This window comes from Tenrec ecaudatus, chromosome 12, assembly GCF_050624435.1.
Source record: "Tenrec ecaudatus isolate mTenEca1 chromosome 12, mTenEca1.hap1, whole genome shotgun sequence".
NCBI lineage: Eukaryota > Metazoa > Chordata > Mammalia > Afrosoricida > Tenrecidae > Tenrec > Tenrec ecaudatus.
In genome coordinates this window covers 13,942,598-13,959,709 of record NC_134541.1, presented here as the reverse complement: position 1 = coordinate 13,959,709, position 17,112 = coordinate 13,942,598, and the positions used below count along the sequence as shown (strand labels likewise).

The following is a 17,112-nucleotide window of genomic DNA, read 5'->3' as shown; positions in this document are numbered from 1 at the left end:
AGGAATAGCAAGTAGAGTCCCTGAAACAAGGATTTGTTTGGCATGTTCCTGAACAGCAAGTGGTTCAGGGAAGGCAGGGGAGTAGAGAGTGAAGCCCGAGGGGCAGTAGGGGCCCAGATCATATGGAGGCTTGCAGGGCCAAGGTCAAGATTTTGTAGTATCCATAGAGTGAAATTGTAAGCCATTGAGGCTTTTGCGAAGGAAGGGTGTAATCTGGAATTGCATTTTAAGGGAATCCCTCTGGTTGCTGTGTAGAGAGAGGTGTGGAATGAGACAGAGGGACCAGTTGGGGTCTTTACCTGGTGGCTTGGGTTAGGGTGCTGGCGGTGGAAGAGGAGAATGCAGGTAGAGCTAAGAGACCACAGAGGTGGAGGGGTGAGACACTTCCTTCAGAGTTGATGGGTACAGAAGTAGGTCAGTTTGCAGGTTGCTGACAGGAAGCTGAGGGAGTCTCCTTGCAGTGGTGTCTACTTTCTGAATGAAGTAGAAGGCCAGCACATCACTGTGAGTAAGGAGGAAGGTGGTTATGGGTGATGATTAGGCAAGAGATGCAGGATATTTAAGGAGAGCCCAGAAATGCACAACAAGCCCTGGTAATGCAGTAGCTATGTGCTCAGCTGCTAACTGAAAGGCCAGCTGCTCAAACCACCAGCTGCTCCACCCAGGAAAGATGAGGCAGTCTACTGTAGGAAACTCCTAAAGACAAAATGGGTACATAAGTAAATGTGGTGAAGAAAGCTGATGGTGCCCGACTATCAAAAGATATAACGTCTAGGGTCTTAAAGGCTTAAGACAAATAAGCAGCTATCTAGCTCAGAAGCAACAAAGCCCACATGGAAGAAGCACACCAGCCTGTGTGATCATGAGGTGTCGATGGGATCAGGTATCAGAGACCCAGAACAAAAACTCATATCAATGTGAATGAGGGGGAGCACGGAGTGAAGACTCAAAGCCCATCTGTAGACAATTTGACATCCCCTTTCTGAAGGGTCACAAGGAAGAGAAGAGCCAGTCAGGGTGCAATATAGCACCGATGAAACATACAACTTTCCTCCAGTTCTTTAGTGCTTTCTCCCCACCACTGTCAGGACCTCAATTCTGCTTTATAAATTGGGCTAGACCAAAGCATGTACACTGGTATAGCTAAGAGCTGGAAACACAGGGAATCCAGGACAGATAAACCCCTGAGGACCAATAATGATACCAGGAGGGTAAGGGAAGATGGGGGGAGAAAGGAGGGTCTGATCACAATGATTTACATATAACCCCCTCCTAGGGGTATGGACAATAGAAAAGTGGGTGAAGGGAGACATTGGTCAGTGTAAGGCATGAAAAAATAATTTATAAATTATCAAGGGTTCATGAGGGAGGGAGGGGGAAAATGAGCTGATAACCAAGGGTTCAAATAGAAAATGTTTTGAAAATGGTGATGGAAACATATGTACAAATGTGCTTGATACAATGAATAGATGTATGGATTGTGATGAGAGCTGTATGAGCCCCCAATAAAATGATTAAACAAAAACCTAGGAAACTCCATGGGGCAGTTCTCTGGCCTTTTGGGTTAACGATGAGTTTGATCTACTTGATGACAACAGGTAGAGAAATAGGCAGAGTGGTCACTGTTCGGTCTCCATTTTCTGTTGGAGATTATGATTTTACTTACCAACCAAGTTGCCCTGTTGTCAGAAGTCTGGTGAGGTGGAGACAAGTCAGAAGAGGGTGGTAGTTGTTGGTAGATCTAAGTTTGGAATGTTGCCCGGAGTTAAGGCTAAAGGTCTGAGAGCCAAAGTTAACACAGGTATTGTCTCTCATTCTGATAACAACCCTGCCCGTGCGCTCCATCTGGCTAATGAAGGAGGATGCTGCCAGGTTGGCTGGCAACCAAAGGTTCCACAATCTGCAGGTTCTGACAGGTCGAAGAAAGGTCCTGCTGGGCTTTGCACAGATCGGATTGTGAGCGGGGAGCAGGAAGGAGTGCTACAGTCCTGGATTGGGACAGATTCAGAGTGGGACTGGCCACACAATGGTTTAGATAGGAGGAAGACTGGAGTGGGACAAGGAGGACCTGAGGGATGGGGCCAGTTTGTACAGAAGCTTTGCTAGCACAGTCATGGCTAAAGGGCTCAGCTGTTAACCCAAAGACCCTCAGTTTGAACCCTCGAGCCTCTCCACAGGAGGAAGCTTACGGCCTTGGAAACTAGCTGCGGCAATTCCCCTCTGTCCAGTAGGATTGCTAAGTCAGAATCAACTGGACAGCAGTGGAGTGTTTTCGTTTGGTCTGCATGGTAGGGAGGGAGGGTTGTGACAGATCAGATGTTTGAGGAGAATTGAAGGCCCATTGATGAGATTATTGGGTTTTGAAGTTGGTAATGGGCATTGTTGGACTCACCTTGGGAGGAGTGGTAGGAAGAGTGGGAGCTGGTACCCGAGTTGCTGGTTAGTAAGGGGGTGTGGCCTCGGGCAACACCCAGGTGGTACATCCTGGGAAGGCTCATTTATTGCTGCTCTTGCCCAGGTGGCATTTGGGAAGGCAGTGCCTTTGAAAGTGTGGAACAATAAGTGGGAGTGGGTATATCCCACCATCAGCCCCTCCTCCATCACCATCCATCCTGTGGTCACTAACACTAGGCTAGCAACTGACATTCTCTCAGGCCCCTTACCTGAATCCCCGGGGTGGAGGTGGGGGTGAGGTTGGTAATGACAGAGAGCCTGCCCTTAGCAAACACTCAGTGAATGATCCTCTGCACTCCACTCATTTTCTTCTTCCCCTTGCCTTTGCTTGGTGGCTGCCTAACACTGGGGATCTTTCAATATTGCTGGCTCCCGGTTTTTGACCATCATTTATTGACTGCCTGAGTGCCAGATAGCGTGTTGGTCATTGTTCAGCCAGTACTTCTCGCGAGGTTATTGTGAGAGTTACCTGCACACAGGGGTTGCCTTGAGTCAGCGTCAACTCCACGGCCGCTGGTCCTGCTCACATGCCTCGTCATAGTCTGGACAGCACATGGGCTCACTTTTTCAGAGTCAGAAATGGGCCTCATGGCAGTTTGGCTACCCACCTCCATCCCACCCTGGGCCCAGCTCTGAATCTCACACTATCTCCTTGCCACTATCCCAGTCTGCCCCACCACAATAACCATCTCCCCCACCACACATCCTCCTTCCTGATTCCTTTTTCTCAGTGATGAGAAGGTGATGTGTTAACCAGATGTATCCAGAATCCACCTGTTGGGTCGGAGTATGAAGGACAGTTAATATTTACTCATCTCTGACCTGCCAAATTGGCGCCATGCTGTGCTTCAGCGTGAAGCTTCTCTCCCCTACACAGAACTTGTATAGCAGGGCCAGGCCAGCAACATCACTTCCCTGTCAGAAATGTAGGTCAGGCAAGCCACCACCTTCTCCCGTCTTCCCGTGGACTTTGTCTTCCTCCCAACTCAACTCACTACCATCAAGTCCACTCTGACTCATTGCGACCCCACGGGACAGGGCAGAACTGCCGTGGGGGCTCCGAGACTGTAACTTTTTATAGCAGCAGAAGGCCTTTCTCTGGCCAGGGGGGTTAGCAGCCCCACAAGAACCTACTATGTATCATCTGGGCCCCTTGTGTACTGACCCACTACCATCAATCAGTTCCAACTCATCATGGCCCTATAGGACAGTAGAACTTCCCCAGGTTTCCCAGGCTGTAATCGTTGTAGAAGGAGGTGGCTTCATCTTTGTCCTGTGGAGTGGCTAGGGTAACCACTGCAGCTCCAGAGCTCCTTCTGTTGGGCCTAGTGGAGAGAAATTTTTGAAGATTAACCCCCCCACACCCCACATACCTCCCTTTATCAGGTAGTTTAAAGTGCAGCAATTCCTGTTTGTTTTTTTTAATTCCTGTTTCTTACGAGGTGCTAAAGCATGAATGAAGGAAGTCCAGCTGTGAACATAAGGGTCAGTGTGGGCTATTCCTTGGGCTCCTGGAGCTGCCCTCCCTGATCCCTGTGTGCGCAGTGGAGGCCTTTTCTTCTACTTGCTGGCCCTGTATTATAGGTTAATGTTGCCCCGCTGCATGTCTCATTTGGAAAATAGGGTGCATCACAGTGGTGGTCAGGCCCCACAGTCCAGGAGAGGAGGTTGGGAGGCTCCAAGGCCAAGGTGATAAGCTAGCCTAAGACTGGATTGGGTTCAGGCTTGGTAGCAGTGATAGCAGGATCATGCGTTTTTGCTGTTCTGCATTTATTGTTAAATATGAAATGCTTATATCAGTACTGGGGTGCTGGGAGCTCAGTGGTAGGATATTCACTTTTTGTATGGAGACCCAAGTTTGATTCCCAGCCAGTGTGCCTCATGCACAGCTACCACCTGTCAAGAGGATTACATATTGGTATGATGCTGAACAGGTTTCAGTGAAGTTTCCAGACTAGGATGGACTAAGAAGAAAAAAAGCCTAGGATCCTCTTCTGTGTTAGACCAGGTTGACTAAAAATATAAATCCAGTGACACTCCTGTGTAAGAGAGCACTTCATATCAAAGAGCACTTGGCTATAGAGAAAACATCCCAGCCAAGTCCAGATCAAGTCCCTAAGTCTGATATTAGCCCATCTGTCTGATACTAGTCCATAAATTCCTCTTTAGATACACGTAGCACATGCAATGATGCCCAATTCAGGAAGGTCACAGGTCGGTGTGTGGAAAGTCTTGTGGATCCAATGGTGGTGGACGCATCTCCAGGGCTCTAACTGCCATCAGATCAGCATGGCTCCACGTGGCTTGTCAACAGGGAAGTGAAGCAGAGAGTGGGTCTTTCCTCCAGGGTGGAAAAAAGGAAACTCCCAGAATTCTCATGATAAGGTCACACCCACAAGAAGGCATCAAACAGGCTGTGACCTGATTGACAAGCTAGAGACCACCTCTTCACTCATAATGCCCTCAAGTTGACACAAGGTTATATAACTACCACAGCTTCTGAAAATCAGAGAATGAAAATGCTTCATCCACAGTGATCTAATGGAGTGGCGCAGGACCGGGCAACACTTTTTTCTATTGTACATGGGAACACCATTAATTGGGGCTGATTTAGGAGCAGCTCATAACAACAACAACAAAGAGCCCTGGTAGCATTGTACTTATGCTGCATTGGGCAGCTAACTGTAGAGTCAGCAGTTCAAAACTATCTCCTGCTTCTCAGGAAAAAGATGGGGCTTATTTCTCTTATAATTATCAAGGGCTCATGAGGGAGAGGGGAGTGTAGAGGGAAGAGAAAAATGAGGACCTGATGCCAGGGGCTTGGGGTGAGCAAATGAATGTACAAATGTGCTTTACACAATTGATGTATATATGGATTGTGATAAGAGTTGTATGAGCCCCTAATAAAATGATTTTTTTTTTAAAGTTACAGTCTCGGAAACTCACAGGGGCAGTTCTGTCCTATCAGTTGCTTTGAGTTAACATTGACTTCATGGAAGTGAGTTTGGAGTTTGGGGAATAACAATTTGAGAGTGGGGGGCACCAAGAGATTATGATGAACACAGGCTCTGGTACCAGGTTTTCTGGGTTCAAGTTGCAGCTCCATCACTTGTGACCTCAGGCAAAGGACTGAACCTGAACCTCTAGGTCTTGTTTCCTTATCTGTAAAATTCAGTGAAATCTGGACTTGAACCCTGATCTCCTGGCCCCTTAGCTTCTGTTTATTGACTGAGCAGCATTTGCCTTGTACAGACTTGGATGTGTATTCTCACAGTGCTGGTCCTAGTTCTTTAAAGCCATTTTTATCCCTTTAAATTGCCTTTCTGCTACCAGTGAAGCACTTTCTCCTAGGTTCTCAGCTTTTCCCTAAAGCCAGTTGAAGTTTTCCCCATGATTCAGGGTTTTAATCTCTGGACAAATCAGAATTGGCATCCTGGGCTCAGAATCTCTGGAGGCACCAGCCAGCTGGGGCTACAGAGCTGCTATCTCATTGGCTGGCTGAGTAGCTGCCCCTGCTGCCTTACACCTACCTATGCTGTCCTTGAACGTCCTCACCTGGCCTCCAGGGTTCTTTGCTTTTGTAGTCTCTGCACCCAAACAGAGCTTTGGCATTGTGGGTGTTGGTTTCTGAAAGGCGAAAATTTGACCACCGGCTGCTGGGGTTCCATTTCCTTGGCCACATCCACAGCCTCCTGGGTCTTAGCTAAGTGAAGCGGGCTGCTTCCTTAAAGGAACTTGCTTCTGTAAGCCCTGAGCAGAGTGCTTGAGATAGTCATCTGAGTGTTTCCTGTTGGCTTGTGTGTAACTATCTGCCCCTCAGAAAACGCTGACGTGACAAGACCTGGATGATAGAAATCTGTTCCGATAGCCTGTTCTCACATCCTAAAGTTTAGAATAGAATTGCTCAAGCAATGTGTCCTGGGCTTGCTGGGGCCAAAGTACTAGCTCTTGGGAAATACATAGAGAATCCCAGATTTTGGAGGTGGTCTGAGGACAGAGTATTCAGGCCACCTGCTGGCCTGGCCTGTTTTGCTAGTAGGGACTAATGTATAATCCTCATGACAGACAGTTGAAAGAGATTGCGTGAACTTCAGAGTAGGCTGCTGTCCCATAATGCACAAATGATCCTGGAATCAGAGCTCTCTTCGAGATTGGGATTTCTGAGTAACACTGCTTTGTTCCTATACCCCTGGCCATGTTGTTGTTGGAACTCCATGGTGAAGATCTACAAATCAAGTTTCAGCCAATAAAAGTTGTGTATCACAGAGAATATGAACAAAGGGCAAGAAATCCTCATCTCACGACTTAGAAACTTGGGGATATTTTCTTAGAACTGTTTAAATATCTTGCCATTTTTGTTTGCAATCTAGTGTACATATTTATACAGTTGAGCTGTTAATGTGTTAAAATAGGGCATTGGCTATTCTTAACCTAGATTTTACACCATAGGATATGCCGTATATACTCGAATATAAGCCAACCCGAGTGTAAGCCGAGGTACCTAATTATTACCTGGGAAACCAGAAAAACTGATCGACTCAAGTATAAGCCTAGGGTGAAAAATGCAGAAGCTATTGGTGAGTTTCAATAATCAAAACAAATGAAAATAAAATTACTAAAAATTGAGACATCAGTGGAGTAATGTATTTAAATATTTATTTTAAATAAAACCTAAATAAAAGGACAATAGGTCATTTAACATTAGTAAACCAGCTCAGTAAGTGGAAAATAGGTTCAACGAAAACAATAAGGTATCAACAATGATACCTTAAGAGTACTATTCCCTGAGCTCAATCAGCAACCAAGCTAAAATGTAAAGCGTTAAAATCCTTCAAAACTGGATTTCTCATCATCATCCGTATCCCAATGCAGAGCTTCAGCTGGTGTTAGGTCATCATAGACACTGTCCTCACTAAGATCGCCTCTTCACTGCCATCCATAGCATTACTAATACTACATTTCTAGAAGGCACGTCATACCATGTCTTCTGGAATGTCTTCCCATGCATCTCGAACCCACTTTGCTATTAACTCTATGTCAGGCTTCATGAGATCTCCTCCTTTTGTTAGTCAGGCTTGACCAGATGACATCAAATTCATGCCACATCCTTCACACACGGTCTTTAAAAGGCTTATTCAAAGATACACGTCATAGGACAGCTCTGATTGGTTAGATGTGAGTAAACAAACGTTCAAAGCCCTGCAGTATCAGCAGGGCGGCCGAGAAACGGCAATCACCCGCAAGATAACGGGCGCTCATCTGATACCTCGGGGGCCCCAGCGAGGTGTAACATCTCGCTGGGGTACCACTGACCCATGTATAAGCTGAACCCAAGTTTTTCAGTACATTTTTTGTGCTGAAAAACTTGGCTTATACAGGAGTATATACGGTAGGTAAGAACAAGGACTAGGGGGCGGAATGTCTGGAATCAAATTCTTGTTCCCGACTTCTTGGATGTGTGGCCACAAGCAAGTTACCTAACATTTTCGCACCTTCCTTTCCTTATCTACGGAGCCCCGGTGGTGTAGTGATTCTGAGTTGGGCTGTGATCAGCATGGTTGGCAGTTTGAAATCATCAACAATTCCTGGGGAGAAAGACTGGGCTTTCTACTCCTGTAAATAGTTGCAGTCTCAGAATCCACAGGGGGTCACTGCGAGTCAGCATTGACTCCAGACCAGTGAGTTTGGAGTTTTTCCTTTTCTAATCAGTGGTTCTCCAGCGAGGGTGGGAGGGAGACAATTTTGTCCCCCAGGGGACATTTGGATGTATCTGGGCACATTTTTTGTTTGCAGAATGCTGAGAGTTCTGCTGGCATCCCCTGCTGACAATTTGCATTTCAGGTGTACTGAATCTGCATAAGCATTTTTAAAAGAATTCCATCTCGGTTGAACTGAAATGAAGCCCTTATTAGAGTTACTTTTTCCCCTTCATGTAGACATTTCAGTTTAAAATGCCATAAACACGATTTTCAATGATTTCACAATATCTTACATTGTTTTCTTTTGCACAAATGCTGCATGCTTCTAATGTGTCTTTCTCTCTTCCCCACCAGATGAGATTAAAACTGAAATAGAAAAGCAGAGGTGAGTGGTAACATTTTTTTCCTGCTGGAAAACATGAGTACAGAGCTAAGCAGAAGAGATGGAGGCATCATCCCTGTATGCTTTCTGATAGTTCTGATACTCAGGGGTGGCACAATCTCTCCTGGCACAGTGCTGGGCAGGCAGTCTGACGTGATACAGGTTGGAACCACTGCTGGGTTAATAGGTTGCTGGCTCAGTCACTGCATGTTTGGAGGAAAGGGTAAATAAAAGTCAAGTTCATGCTTTTGTACCCTTTCCTGACAGAAACTGCAAAATTTTCTCTCTTTGTATGTCCTGCTTCTTTAGGCATGAGAACAGCCTGCTCCTTAAGTGGCTGCTCCTGATGGGCAGACGAATGGTACCAGTTAGTCACAGTTGAGAAATACAACTCTGTCCTGGCTGACACCAGGACTCCAGCCAGGACCTAGCACTCTGTGGGGGGCTCTTGGGTGATTTTCTCATTCCCTAGCCTCGCTGATTCCAGTTTTCAGCTACCTTTAGTGAAATGTTTACAAGTAGAATGGGGAAATTGGGGTGATGGGTAGGAAACTTGGGCTTTGTATATTTTACATCTTCTTCCATCCTCTCCCACATATCTCCGCACCCCATCTCCCCCCAGACTTGGCGCTGCAGCACCACCAAAGGCAAACTTCATTGAAGCCGACAAGTATTTCCTGCCATTCGAGCTAGCATGCCAGTCCAAGTCCCCACGGGTGGTCAGCACATCTCTCGACTGCTTGCAGGTACCATATGTGTGAGTCTGGGTAGACTAGCGAAACAAATTTATAGTCATGCATATATGTATAAGAAAGAGCTTTATATACAAGAGCAGTTGAATATTGAGAAATCATCCCAGTCCAGATCAAGTCCATAAGTCCGATATTAGCCCATATGTCCGATACCAATCTACAAAGTCCTCTTTACACTCAAAACCCATGCAATGATGCCGAATGCAGGAAGCTCACAGGCCAGTGGGTGGGAAGTATTGCGGATCTAGTGGCCTTGTAAGCATCTCAGCACTGGCAGGGGTTCCACTTGGCTAGCCAACTCCAGAAGTCTGGCTCCATCAGTCTCTTTCTATGTTTATGCTCCACAGGGATGTCTCGCAAGGAGTGCGTATGTGTCCTGCTTCCAGTGAGCTATTTTTCTCTAGCACCTTCCAAGTGAGGTCATCAAGCTACTACCTAATTGACAGGCTAGACTCCACCCCTTCACTCTGAATCCTCAAATTGACACCAGATTATGTAATAACTACCACACCCTCCTTCAATTGGGCTTTGTACAGGGGCCTCTCTCCAACCTCTGTGCAGTCCTGGCGCTGGAGCTGTCAGCAGCCTGGTACTCAAGTGCTCTTGGGGGTGGGGGGCTCGGGGTGGGCGTAAGTGGAAAGAGCACTGTAAACTTACTCTTCACCGAGATCTGATGCGAAAGGGAATCGGGAGCTGAAACAAGAACTTACTTCCCAATAAGTATTCGATTTATTGAGTTCTCTTATGAACAAGAGGGATTCAAAATGCTTGTAGAAAAAAATTCCATTGTCTTTTTTTCCTTTGCAAACTTTTTGAAGCCCCCTTATTTCTCAATGAAATTTTTAGCAGTAATTGGAATTTTGGAGCCACATGAACACATAAGGCAATTTTAAGCAACCTCTTTAAAACAAAAAAATCCTACACTCTCTTTCATGCAGTTAGTTCTGACTCAGAGAGACCCTACAGGACAGGGTAGAACTGCCCCTGTGGGTTTCCAAGACTGTAACTCTTAGAAGAAGAAAGCCTCATCTTTCTCCCATGGGATGGAAGGTGGCTTTGAACTGCTGACTTTAAAAGTTAGCAGCCCAACCTGTAACCACTGTGCCACAGGGCTAATTAAAGCCATAAGTGCTTCTCTCTTTTTTTCATAACTAATTTTCTTGCAAATCATCTTTTACTGAGAAAGTGTGGCGAATGTAGGGTGATGTGTGCCCCCGTGAAGGGGAGTGAGAGGCAGCAACAGGGCTACCGTGTGTTCCTTAGTGATAGTCCAGCTTCACTGTCTTTTTCTTCTCAAGACGTCCTCTATATAGTCTCGTGCAGATACAGTGCACACCACGTGATGCTTCCCACACCGGGCAATCCCTTCACATGTGCTGTGACCATTTGGGGCATCCTTTATGCAAGGTTATTACAAAGAACATAAGCTCTTAATATTTGTGGGTGATTTGAATTGATGAAAAAAATGTTGATAAATTTATTAAAACATATTAAAGAGATTCACAGTGTACTGCTGCTTTCTAAAACAAGGATAGTAAACAGAGTCTATGTATTAGGATTGTTTAAAGAATTGTGTTGAGAAGGTTTCTGAAACCTCATCTGGGTTTCTTGAGCAAAAGTAGCATGTCTGGTTATATCTCTCTAGACTCAGGGCTGCAAATTGGCAGCGGGTGCACCATATTTCTGTCATCTCTGGTCAATATTTATTTACTCTGTTGAGCTATCTTCCTTGATAAGTATGCATGAGAGTGGTGACATTTTTTACAGAAGCAGCTCTTCCAAAGGAAAAGCCATTTTCTCATTCTGTATTTCTGTACAGATTGTCCTAGGTGAAACCTAATGAGCCAAGAATCTTTAAATGGCATGCTTAAGGCCGACTTCTGTCCCCAAATATTTTTGCTGTGAACATTTTTGAGGAAATTGGGCATCAGCTTAATTGTAGCTGTTTTTTTTTTTCATTCTGTGTTAAGATTGAGTTTTGTAGCTGTAGCTGGTGTTTAAACGCGATCGATGTGCTGAGAACACTGACAGACATGGATGGAGCACTTAGCCTGTGCTGGAGCTTCTAAGTGCTTTTTCCACATTGCCTGTTTCAGCTCCACCACAACCCTCAGAGGTGCTTACCCTTGTCCACATTCAGAACTAAAGAAACTGAGGTGGAGAGAGTACCGTGACCAACCCAGTCCTACATCCCCTGGCCAGGGAAGTTAGAGGATTTGGGGGCCGTCCAGGACTTCTCCACCCTGTCAGTGCTCTTAACCCGGGGTTATTAAACTACAGCCAGCGGGTAAAATCTGGCCTGCCACCTGTTTTAATGATTAAAACTTAATTAGAAACAGACACATCCATTTGCTTACTTATTGGCTGCTTTCCTGCCACTATAACAGAGTTGATGGTTTTAACAGGCTCTGTGACCCAACACACCTCAATATTTAGTATCTGATCCTTTATGTAACTATTGTCCTGTGGTTCTGGCTTCTTTAATTGAAAATATGCTGTGTTTGCCTAGAATCAGCTTGTTTCTGGAACGCGGGGGTGGTGGTGGTGGTGGTGGTGGTGTGTGTGTGTGTGTGTAGGGTTCCTACTGGGAACGTGGGCTTCCTGCTGTATGTTCTTGAGTCCACTCTTTCCAGCCGTGTGTGTGTGTGTGTGTGTGTGTGTGTGTGTGTGTGTGTGTGTGTAGGGTTTCTACTGGGAACGTGGGCTTCCTGCTGTATGTTCTTGAGTCCACTCTTTCCAGCCCTGGGCTGTAAATGTAAGCGTGCAGTACCAGTCTTGAGGCCTATGGCTGTCTCTCTCTTATATGGCAGTTCTCTGTCGTTTAATAGCTACTTTAGGATGTCTTTGATTAGCATACACAATGCAAAATATACCTTCCTTTTATAATACTCAAAAGTGGCTGGTACTCCCTGGAATACAGCATAGATGTAATTTCTGAGTGGCAGTCTTGGAAAGCCCGTCTGACAGCTTTTTCCCAGGACAGGTGAGGTAACCTCTGCCCTAGAAGCAGAAGGCCAGTGCTTCCAGGTGAAGCTCGGTTTGGGCAGGAGGAAGCTGTTGACACATTCTGTACTCGACTCTGGGCACTTGAAAGGCATGAGAACGCGGTGAAAGGAGCTCGGGTTTGGCTTGTCGTGAGCACCGTTAGCTAAGTGTCCCCTCTCGCCACTGAGAGACTCCTGGAGACTCATAGCTACTCATTTCCACCAAGTGAGAGTCTCCACATTCCTTCCTTCAGGCTCGGTCCAGGGAAGGAGGGTGAGCAGGAGGGTTCGGTCTTGTGTGAGTGAGTGAATGGGCTCCACGGTGTTTCCCCGTTGTTTCCATCCTGTATCAGTGGTTTGGAAAAAAAAAAAAAAGTGCTTTGAGATTATCTTTCTAGTGTATTCTTATTTCTTCAATTGTAAAATTGTGTGTGTGTGTGTGTGTGTGTGTGTAATAAAGGTTTCTGTAATTTTGTGGCAATACTTTTTGTTTACTCTCATTTATACATTATACAAACCAAACCCATTGCTTTCAAGTTAAGTCCTACACATAGCCACCCTAGAGGGCAGAATAGAATTGCACCATCAGGTTTCCAAGGCTGTCTTCTTTGTGGAAGCAAGCCGACATACCTTTCTCCCACGGAGCAACTGGTGGGTGGGTTCAAGCTGCCAACCTTTCACTGGCTGCCCAGTGTGGAACCACTATGCCAGTGGGCTCCTTCATTTGTTTAACTAGTTCTGTATGTCACACCAAGAACCTGACCTCTGTCGCATCTGTTCAGTCCCACAGGAGAGAGGCCTGGCAGCCTGCTATCAGTGCTGTGACACTCATGGCAGCCCTACACGACTGGGCAGAACTAACTGCCCCATACCGTTTCCTGGCACGGCTGGCCTTCTGAAGTTCTGTTAGTTGTGGTGCATTTTCTTTTTCTCATTCTGCTCCATTCCAGACCATTCCTGTGAAAGCCTCTCTGGACATGGGATCAGTAGGCCTGCTACCCATAGACCTCCCAGTTTTACCCCTTTTCCCATCCCTCATTGCACTGACAAGAAATAAGGCAGGAACTTCTGTATCTGTCACCTTGCACTCCCCAAAGTCCATCCCTTCTGCAGCTGCCCCATCCCCACCCCCTACCTGAGCCAGGGAGTCCCATGGACCTCAGAATTCTGCTTTTTTGGGGGGATAGAGGGTGGGGGGTGGAGTCCTGTCTTCCTGTGTACAAACAAAAGTAGAGGTTAAAGTCTAACTTAAAATGTTGCTGAATCTGGAGGGCAGTGGTGGCTTTTAAAGAGTATGTAGGGAAGTACATAGGGGAAGACAGGGTCCAATCCTTTCGTATACTTTAAGCATTCAGTAGTTCATCTTTGCAGCATGTGTGTGCGGGCTGCTTTTAGCACTCATAGGTTATCTCCCTGAAGTCCCAGCGACCAAAATGGGCTCTGAATTAGGAGTAAGGGTATGCTATGTTTACAAGAAACAGGCTCATCAACCAGGTGGGGGTCTGTGGTGGTGCAGTAGTGAAGCGCTTGGTTGCTGGCTGTTCCACAGGAGAGAGGCCTGGCGAGCTACAGCTGTAAAGTTCCTGGGTGACATCGGATGGATTCTGGCTCAGAGAAGTCCGAAAGGACAGGGTAGACTAACGGCGTCACAGTGTGGCTGGCCTAGCCTGTGAGGTGGACAGGAACCCAGCACCAGGTCTTCTCTCCCGAGGAGCCCCTGGGTGGGTTAAAGCAATCAAGCCCTTAACCATTGTGCCTCCAGTTCTAAGGCAATAGCCTGGAACCCCCTGCCAGGCTGTTCTGCTCTGCCCCATGGCATTGCTCTGCAGCACCTTATAGCAGTGGCCTGGCCAGCCGGGCCGTCTGGGTAACCCGAGTATGCAGCAGCAGTGAGAGGAGAGGAGGTGAAAGGTTTCTGACTTGTTCCTCAGAAACATTCCCACCCACACAGCTGGAAACCCCTGAGGTCCAACCTGAGCAGCAAACTGTGTGTGGCTTCTCTCCTGCTCATTCAGCCATCGGTGCAGCAGGAGCCCAGCGCTTTCTCTTTCTGTGATTGAATGGCAGCAGCACTTTCGTGGGAAGTGCCCAGAGAAAGCACTAAGGAGCTGCCTCATGCCTTTGCAGAGTTGCCATTCTTCCAGAGAGCAAGAGGTACTCAGTTTCTCACTGCCATCAAGTCAGTACTGACTTAACTATTTACAGGAGTCAGAGCCCAGTCTTGGTCCCTCTGAGCTGCTGGCGGTTCTGAACTGCCCACCATGTGGATTGCAGCCCAGTTCCTAACCACTGCCCCACTTTCCAGACAGATAAGGAGGGGCATTTTCAGTCTTCGTCGAAGCAGTGATTGTACCCTAGGATGTTTCTTTCCCTGAGCCACCCTAACAAAAGTCGCAGCAATAGGAGGAAAAGACTGATTTCCCAGCCCCACAGCTTTGTGTTCTGGAGTTCTGGGTGAAGCTGTACTTTCAAGAGCTCCCCTAGGTGACTCTGAATCCCAGCCAGGCTCGGAAATCACCCTGCTGACTGACACGGTCGCTGGGAGTGAGGTTGCACAGGCAAACAGCCGTGGCGGGGGCCCTGTGTGCACTGAGCGCAGCATGACAACAGGCTCCTGATGACACGCACTGTGTGGTAACATAGATGTGAGATTCAGTTGTTGTTTTTACTCCACTTTTGGGGGTCGAAGGTCAGGGAAAACAAGAATGTGCTATAAACACCGGTCGCTCACGGCTACTTATTACTGCTCCTGCTGTCAAGCAAAACATAGCCCCCTTCGTTTCTAAATATGCCCTTCCAATGAGAAAGAAGTGCATATACGTGCAAAATGGCTTCTTGAACCGTTTTATTGAGATGTAATTTACTTAGCATACTCTTTTAAAAGTATACAATTGAGTGATTTTTTTATATGTTTTTAACAAAGTTGTGTAATCATCACCCTGGTCCCATTTTAAAACATTTTTGTCACCTCAAAAAATCTAGACCCCGAAACACTCTTCAGTTCCTCCTAGGCTTACCATCCTTAACCAAACCCACTGCATTGAGTAGGTTTTGACCTATAATAACCCAGGAGGACAGGGTAGAACTGTCCCTGTGGGTTTCCAAGACTTTCCATATTTATAGGAGCAGAAAGCCTAATCTTTCTCCCATGGAGTAGCGGGTAGGTTCAAATTGCCAACCTTGCAGGGAGCAGACACCTCATAACCCACTTTGCCAGATTATAGGCCTGTAAACTAATTGACGTAATAGCAGTGGGCTTGGTGTAATGTTTATAATATAATAAAACCGATGCCTCTTTGTCGAAGAGCCTCTCTTTTTCCCATAGAACAACTGGTAGGTTCACGTTGCTGACCCTACTGCTGACATTGTAATTAGCAGCCCAGTGCACAACCCACTACGCCACAGGGCTCCTTCTGTACTTCTCGGCAGCCACTAATTGACTGTCTTGTGGACCTGTCAGCTTCTGCCACCTGGGCTGCATCCTGGGGACTGTCATGCACTGTCTTCTTGTCTGGGGATGTGGCACAGTCTGCATGGGAGGAGGGGCACACAGATGGTCGTGCCTGGCCTGCTTCTAGGGAGCAGCCTGTAGGAACGGGAAGTTAAAGGTCAAGCTCACTGCCTGCCTTTTTTTGTTGTGGGTGGACTCAGTACTCCGTACTCAGTCAGGCAGAACCATCTCATTTCTGTTTGTTCCCTGTTTAGAAACTCATCGCATATGGGCACATCACAGGGAATGCCCCCGACAGCGGAGCCCCAGGGAAACGGCTGATCGACAGGATTGTGGAAACCATTTGCAATTGTTTCCAAGGCCCTCAGACGGATGAAGGGGTTCAGTTACAGATCATCAAGGTATTTCTGTGCAACTGCCTGGTCTGGTTAGTAAATTAAGAGTGCCATTCACTGTTGGAAATTTGGCTTTTTAATTTTCCATAAGTTAGTTGTCTTGGGTGGTGCTGAGTTGGAACAGAAAATTTCAGGCACCACTTAGATCCTTAGTTAAGTGTCAGAATTTTTTTTTAATGTGAATGGAGACAAGAATGGAGCCAGGTGGATTTTCCAAGAAAACAGCTCCCCTAATGACAACTTAATTGTGTGAAATCCTCTGGTCTTGACCCCTTCAAATTCTGTTTCCCTAGTCTGCTGATTCTCCGCAGGTCCTGATGGATACTCACATGGCCCATCTGTCCCACTCCTTGTCATGTCGTCGCACCCCCTTCTCCCCAACTTCCCAGTGCCATTTCTGCTGGCAGGAACAATTTGGCATTCGATGGTACCATCTGCCTGTTGGAGAACAAGGATTGGCATGGGTGTAGCCAAGGAGCCAATCCTAAGTCCTGATTTACCACCTGTGTGAGGGAAGCTTTTGTGTAAGCTGTACCCTGAAAAGCTCTCTCCAGAACCCAGGAGGGAGTTGGGAGGCTGTCTACTCGAACGCGTGTATTCTGTGATTATCCCTGGTGCAATCACGTCAGACGCGCCCACCTGAGAAGTGGCCATGTTTTGCCCTCTAGGTTTTGGGTCAGTAGTGACATTCGCACGTGTGGCCCTCAGAAAGTAATCCTGGAGAAAGTCCGTGTCTGCACTGCCTGATATTATTAATATTTTAAAAATTTGCAAATCAATGATTTATTCCTGGCATAGACCATTTTTCCCCATTTATCATGATGTTGCTTATTAGTCTAGTTGTGAAGTGTTTTTTCAGGGGCCGTTATAAATTATTTTACTGGGGGCTCTTATAGCTCTTATAACAATCCATACATCAGTCATGTCAAGCACATTTATACATATGTTGCCATCATCATTTTCAAAACATTTTCTTTCTACTTGAGCCCTTAGTA

At 46.5% G+C, this 17,112-nt stretch overlaps 1 protein-coding gene across 2 annotated transcripts in view; it reads left to right on the top strand.

Moving 5' to 3' along the window:
- ARFGEF2 (ARF guanine nucleotide exchange factor 2) overlaps window positions 1–17,112 on the top strand; it is a 106,885-nt gene that overhangs the window by 11,557 nt on the left and 78,216 nt on the right. For both annotated transcript variants that reach the window (XM_075528616.1, XM_075528615.1), the window contains exons 2-4: window positions 8,508–8,538; window positions 9,158–9,281; window positions 15,977–16,123. In XM_075528616.1, coding sequence (XP_075384731.1) covers window positions 8,508–8,538; window positions 9,158–9,281; window positions 15,977–16,123 — 302 coding nt within the window. The remainder of the gene's footprint in view (window positions 1–8,507; window positions 8,539–9,157; window positions 9,282–15,976; window positions 16,124–17,112) is intronic.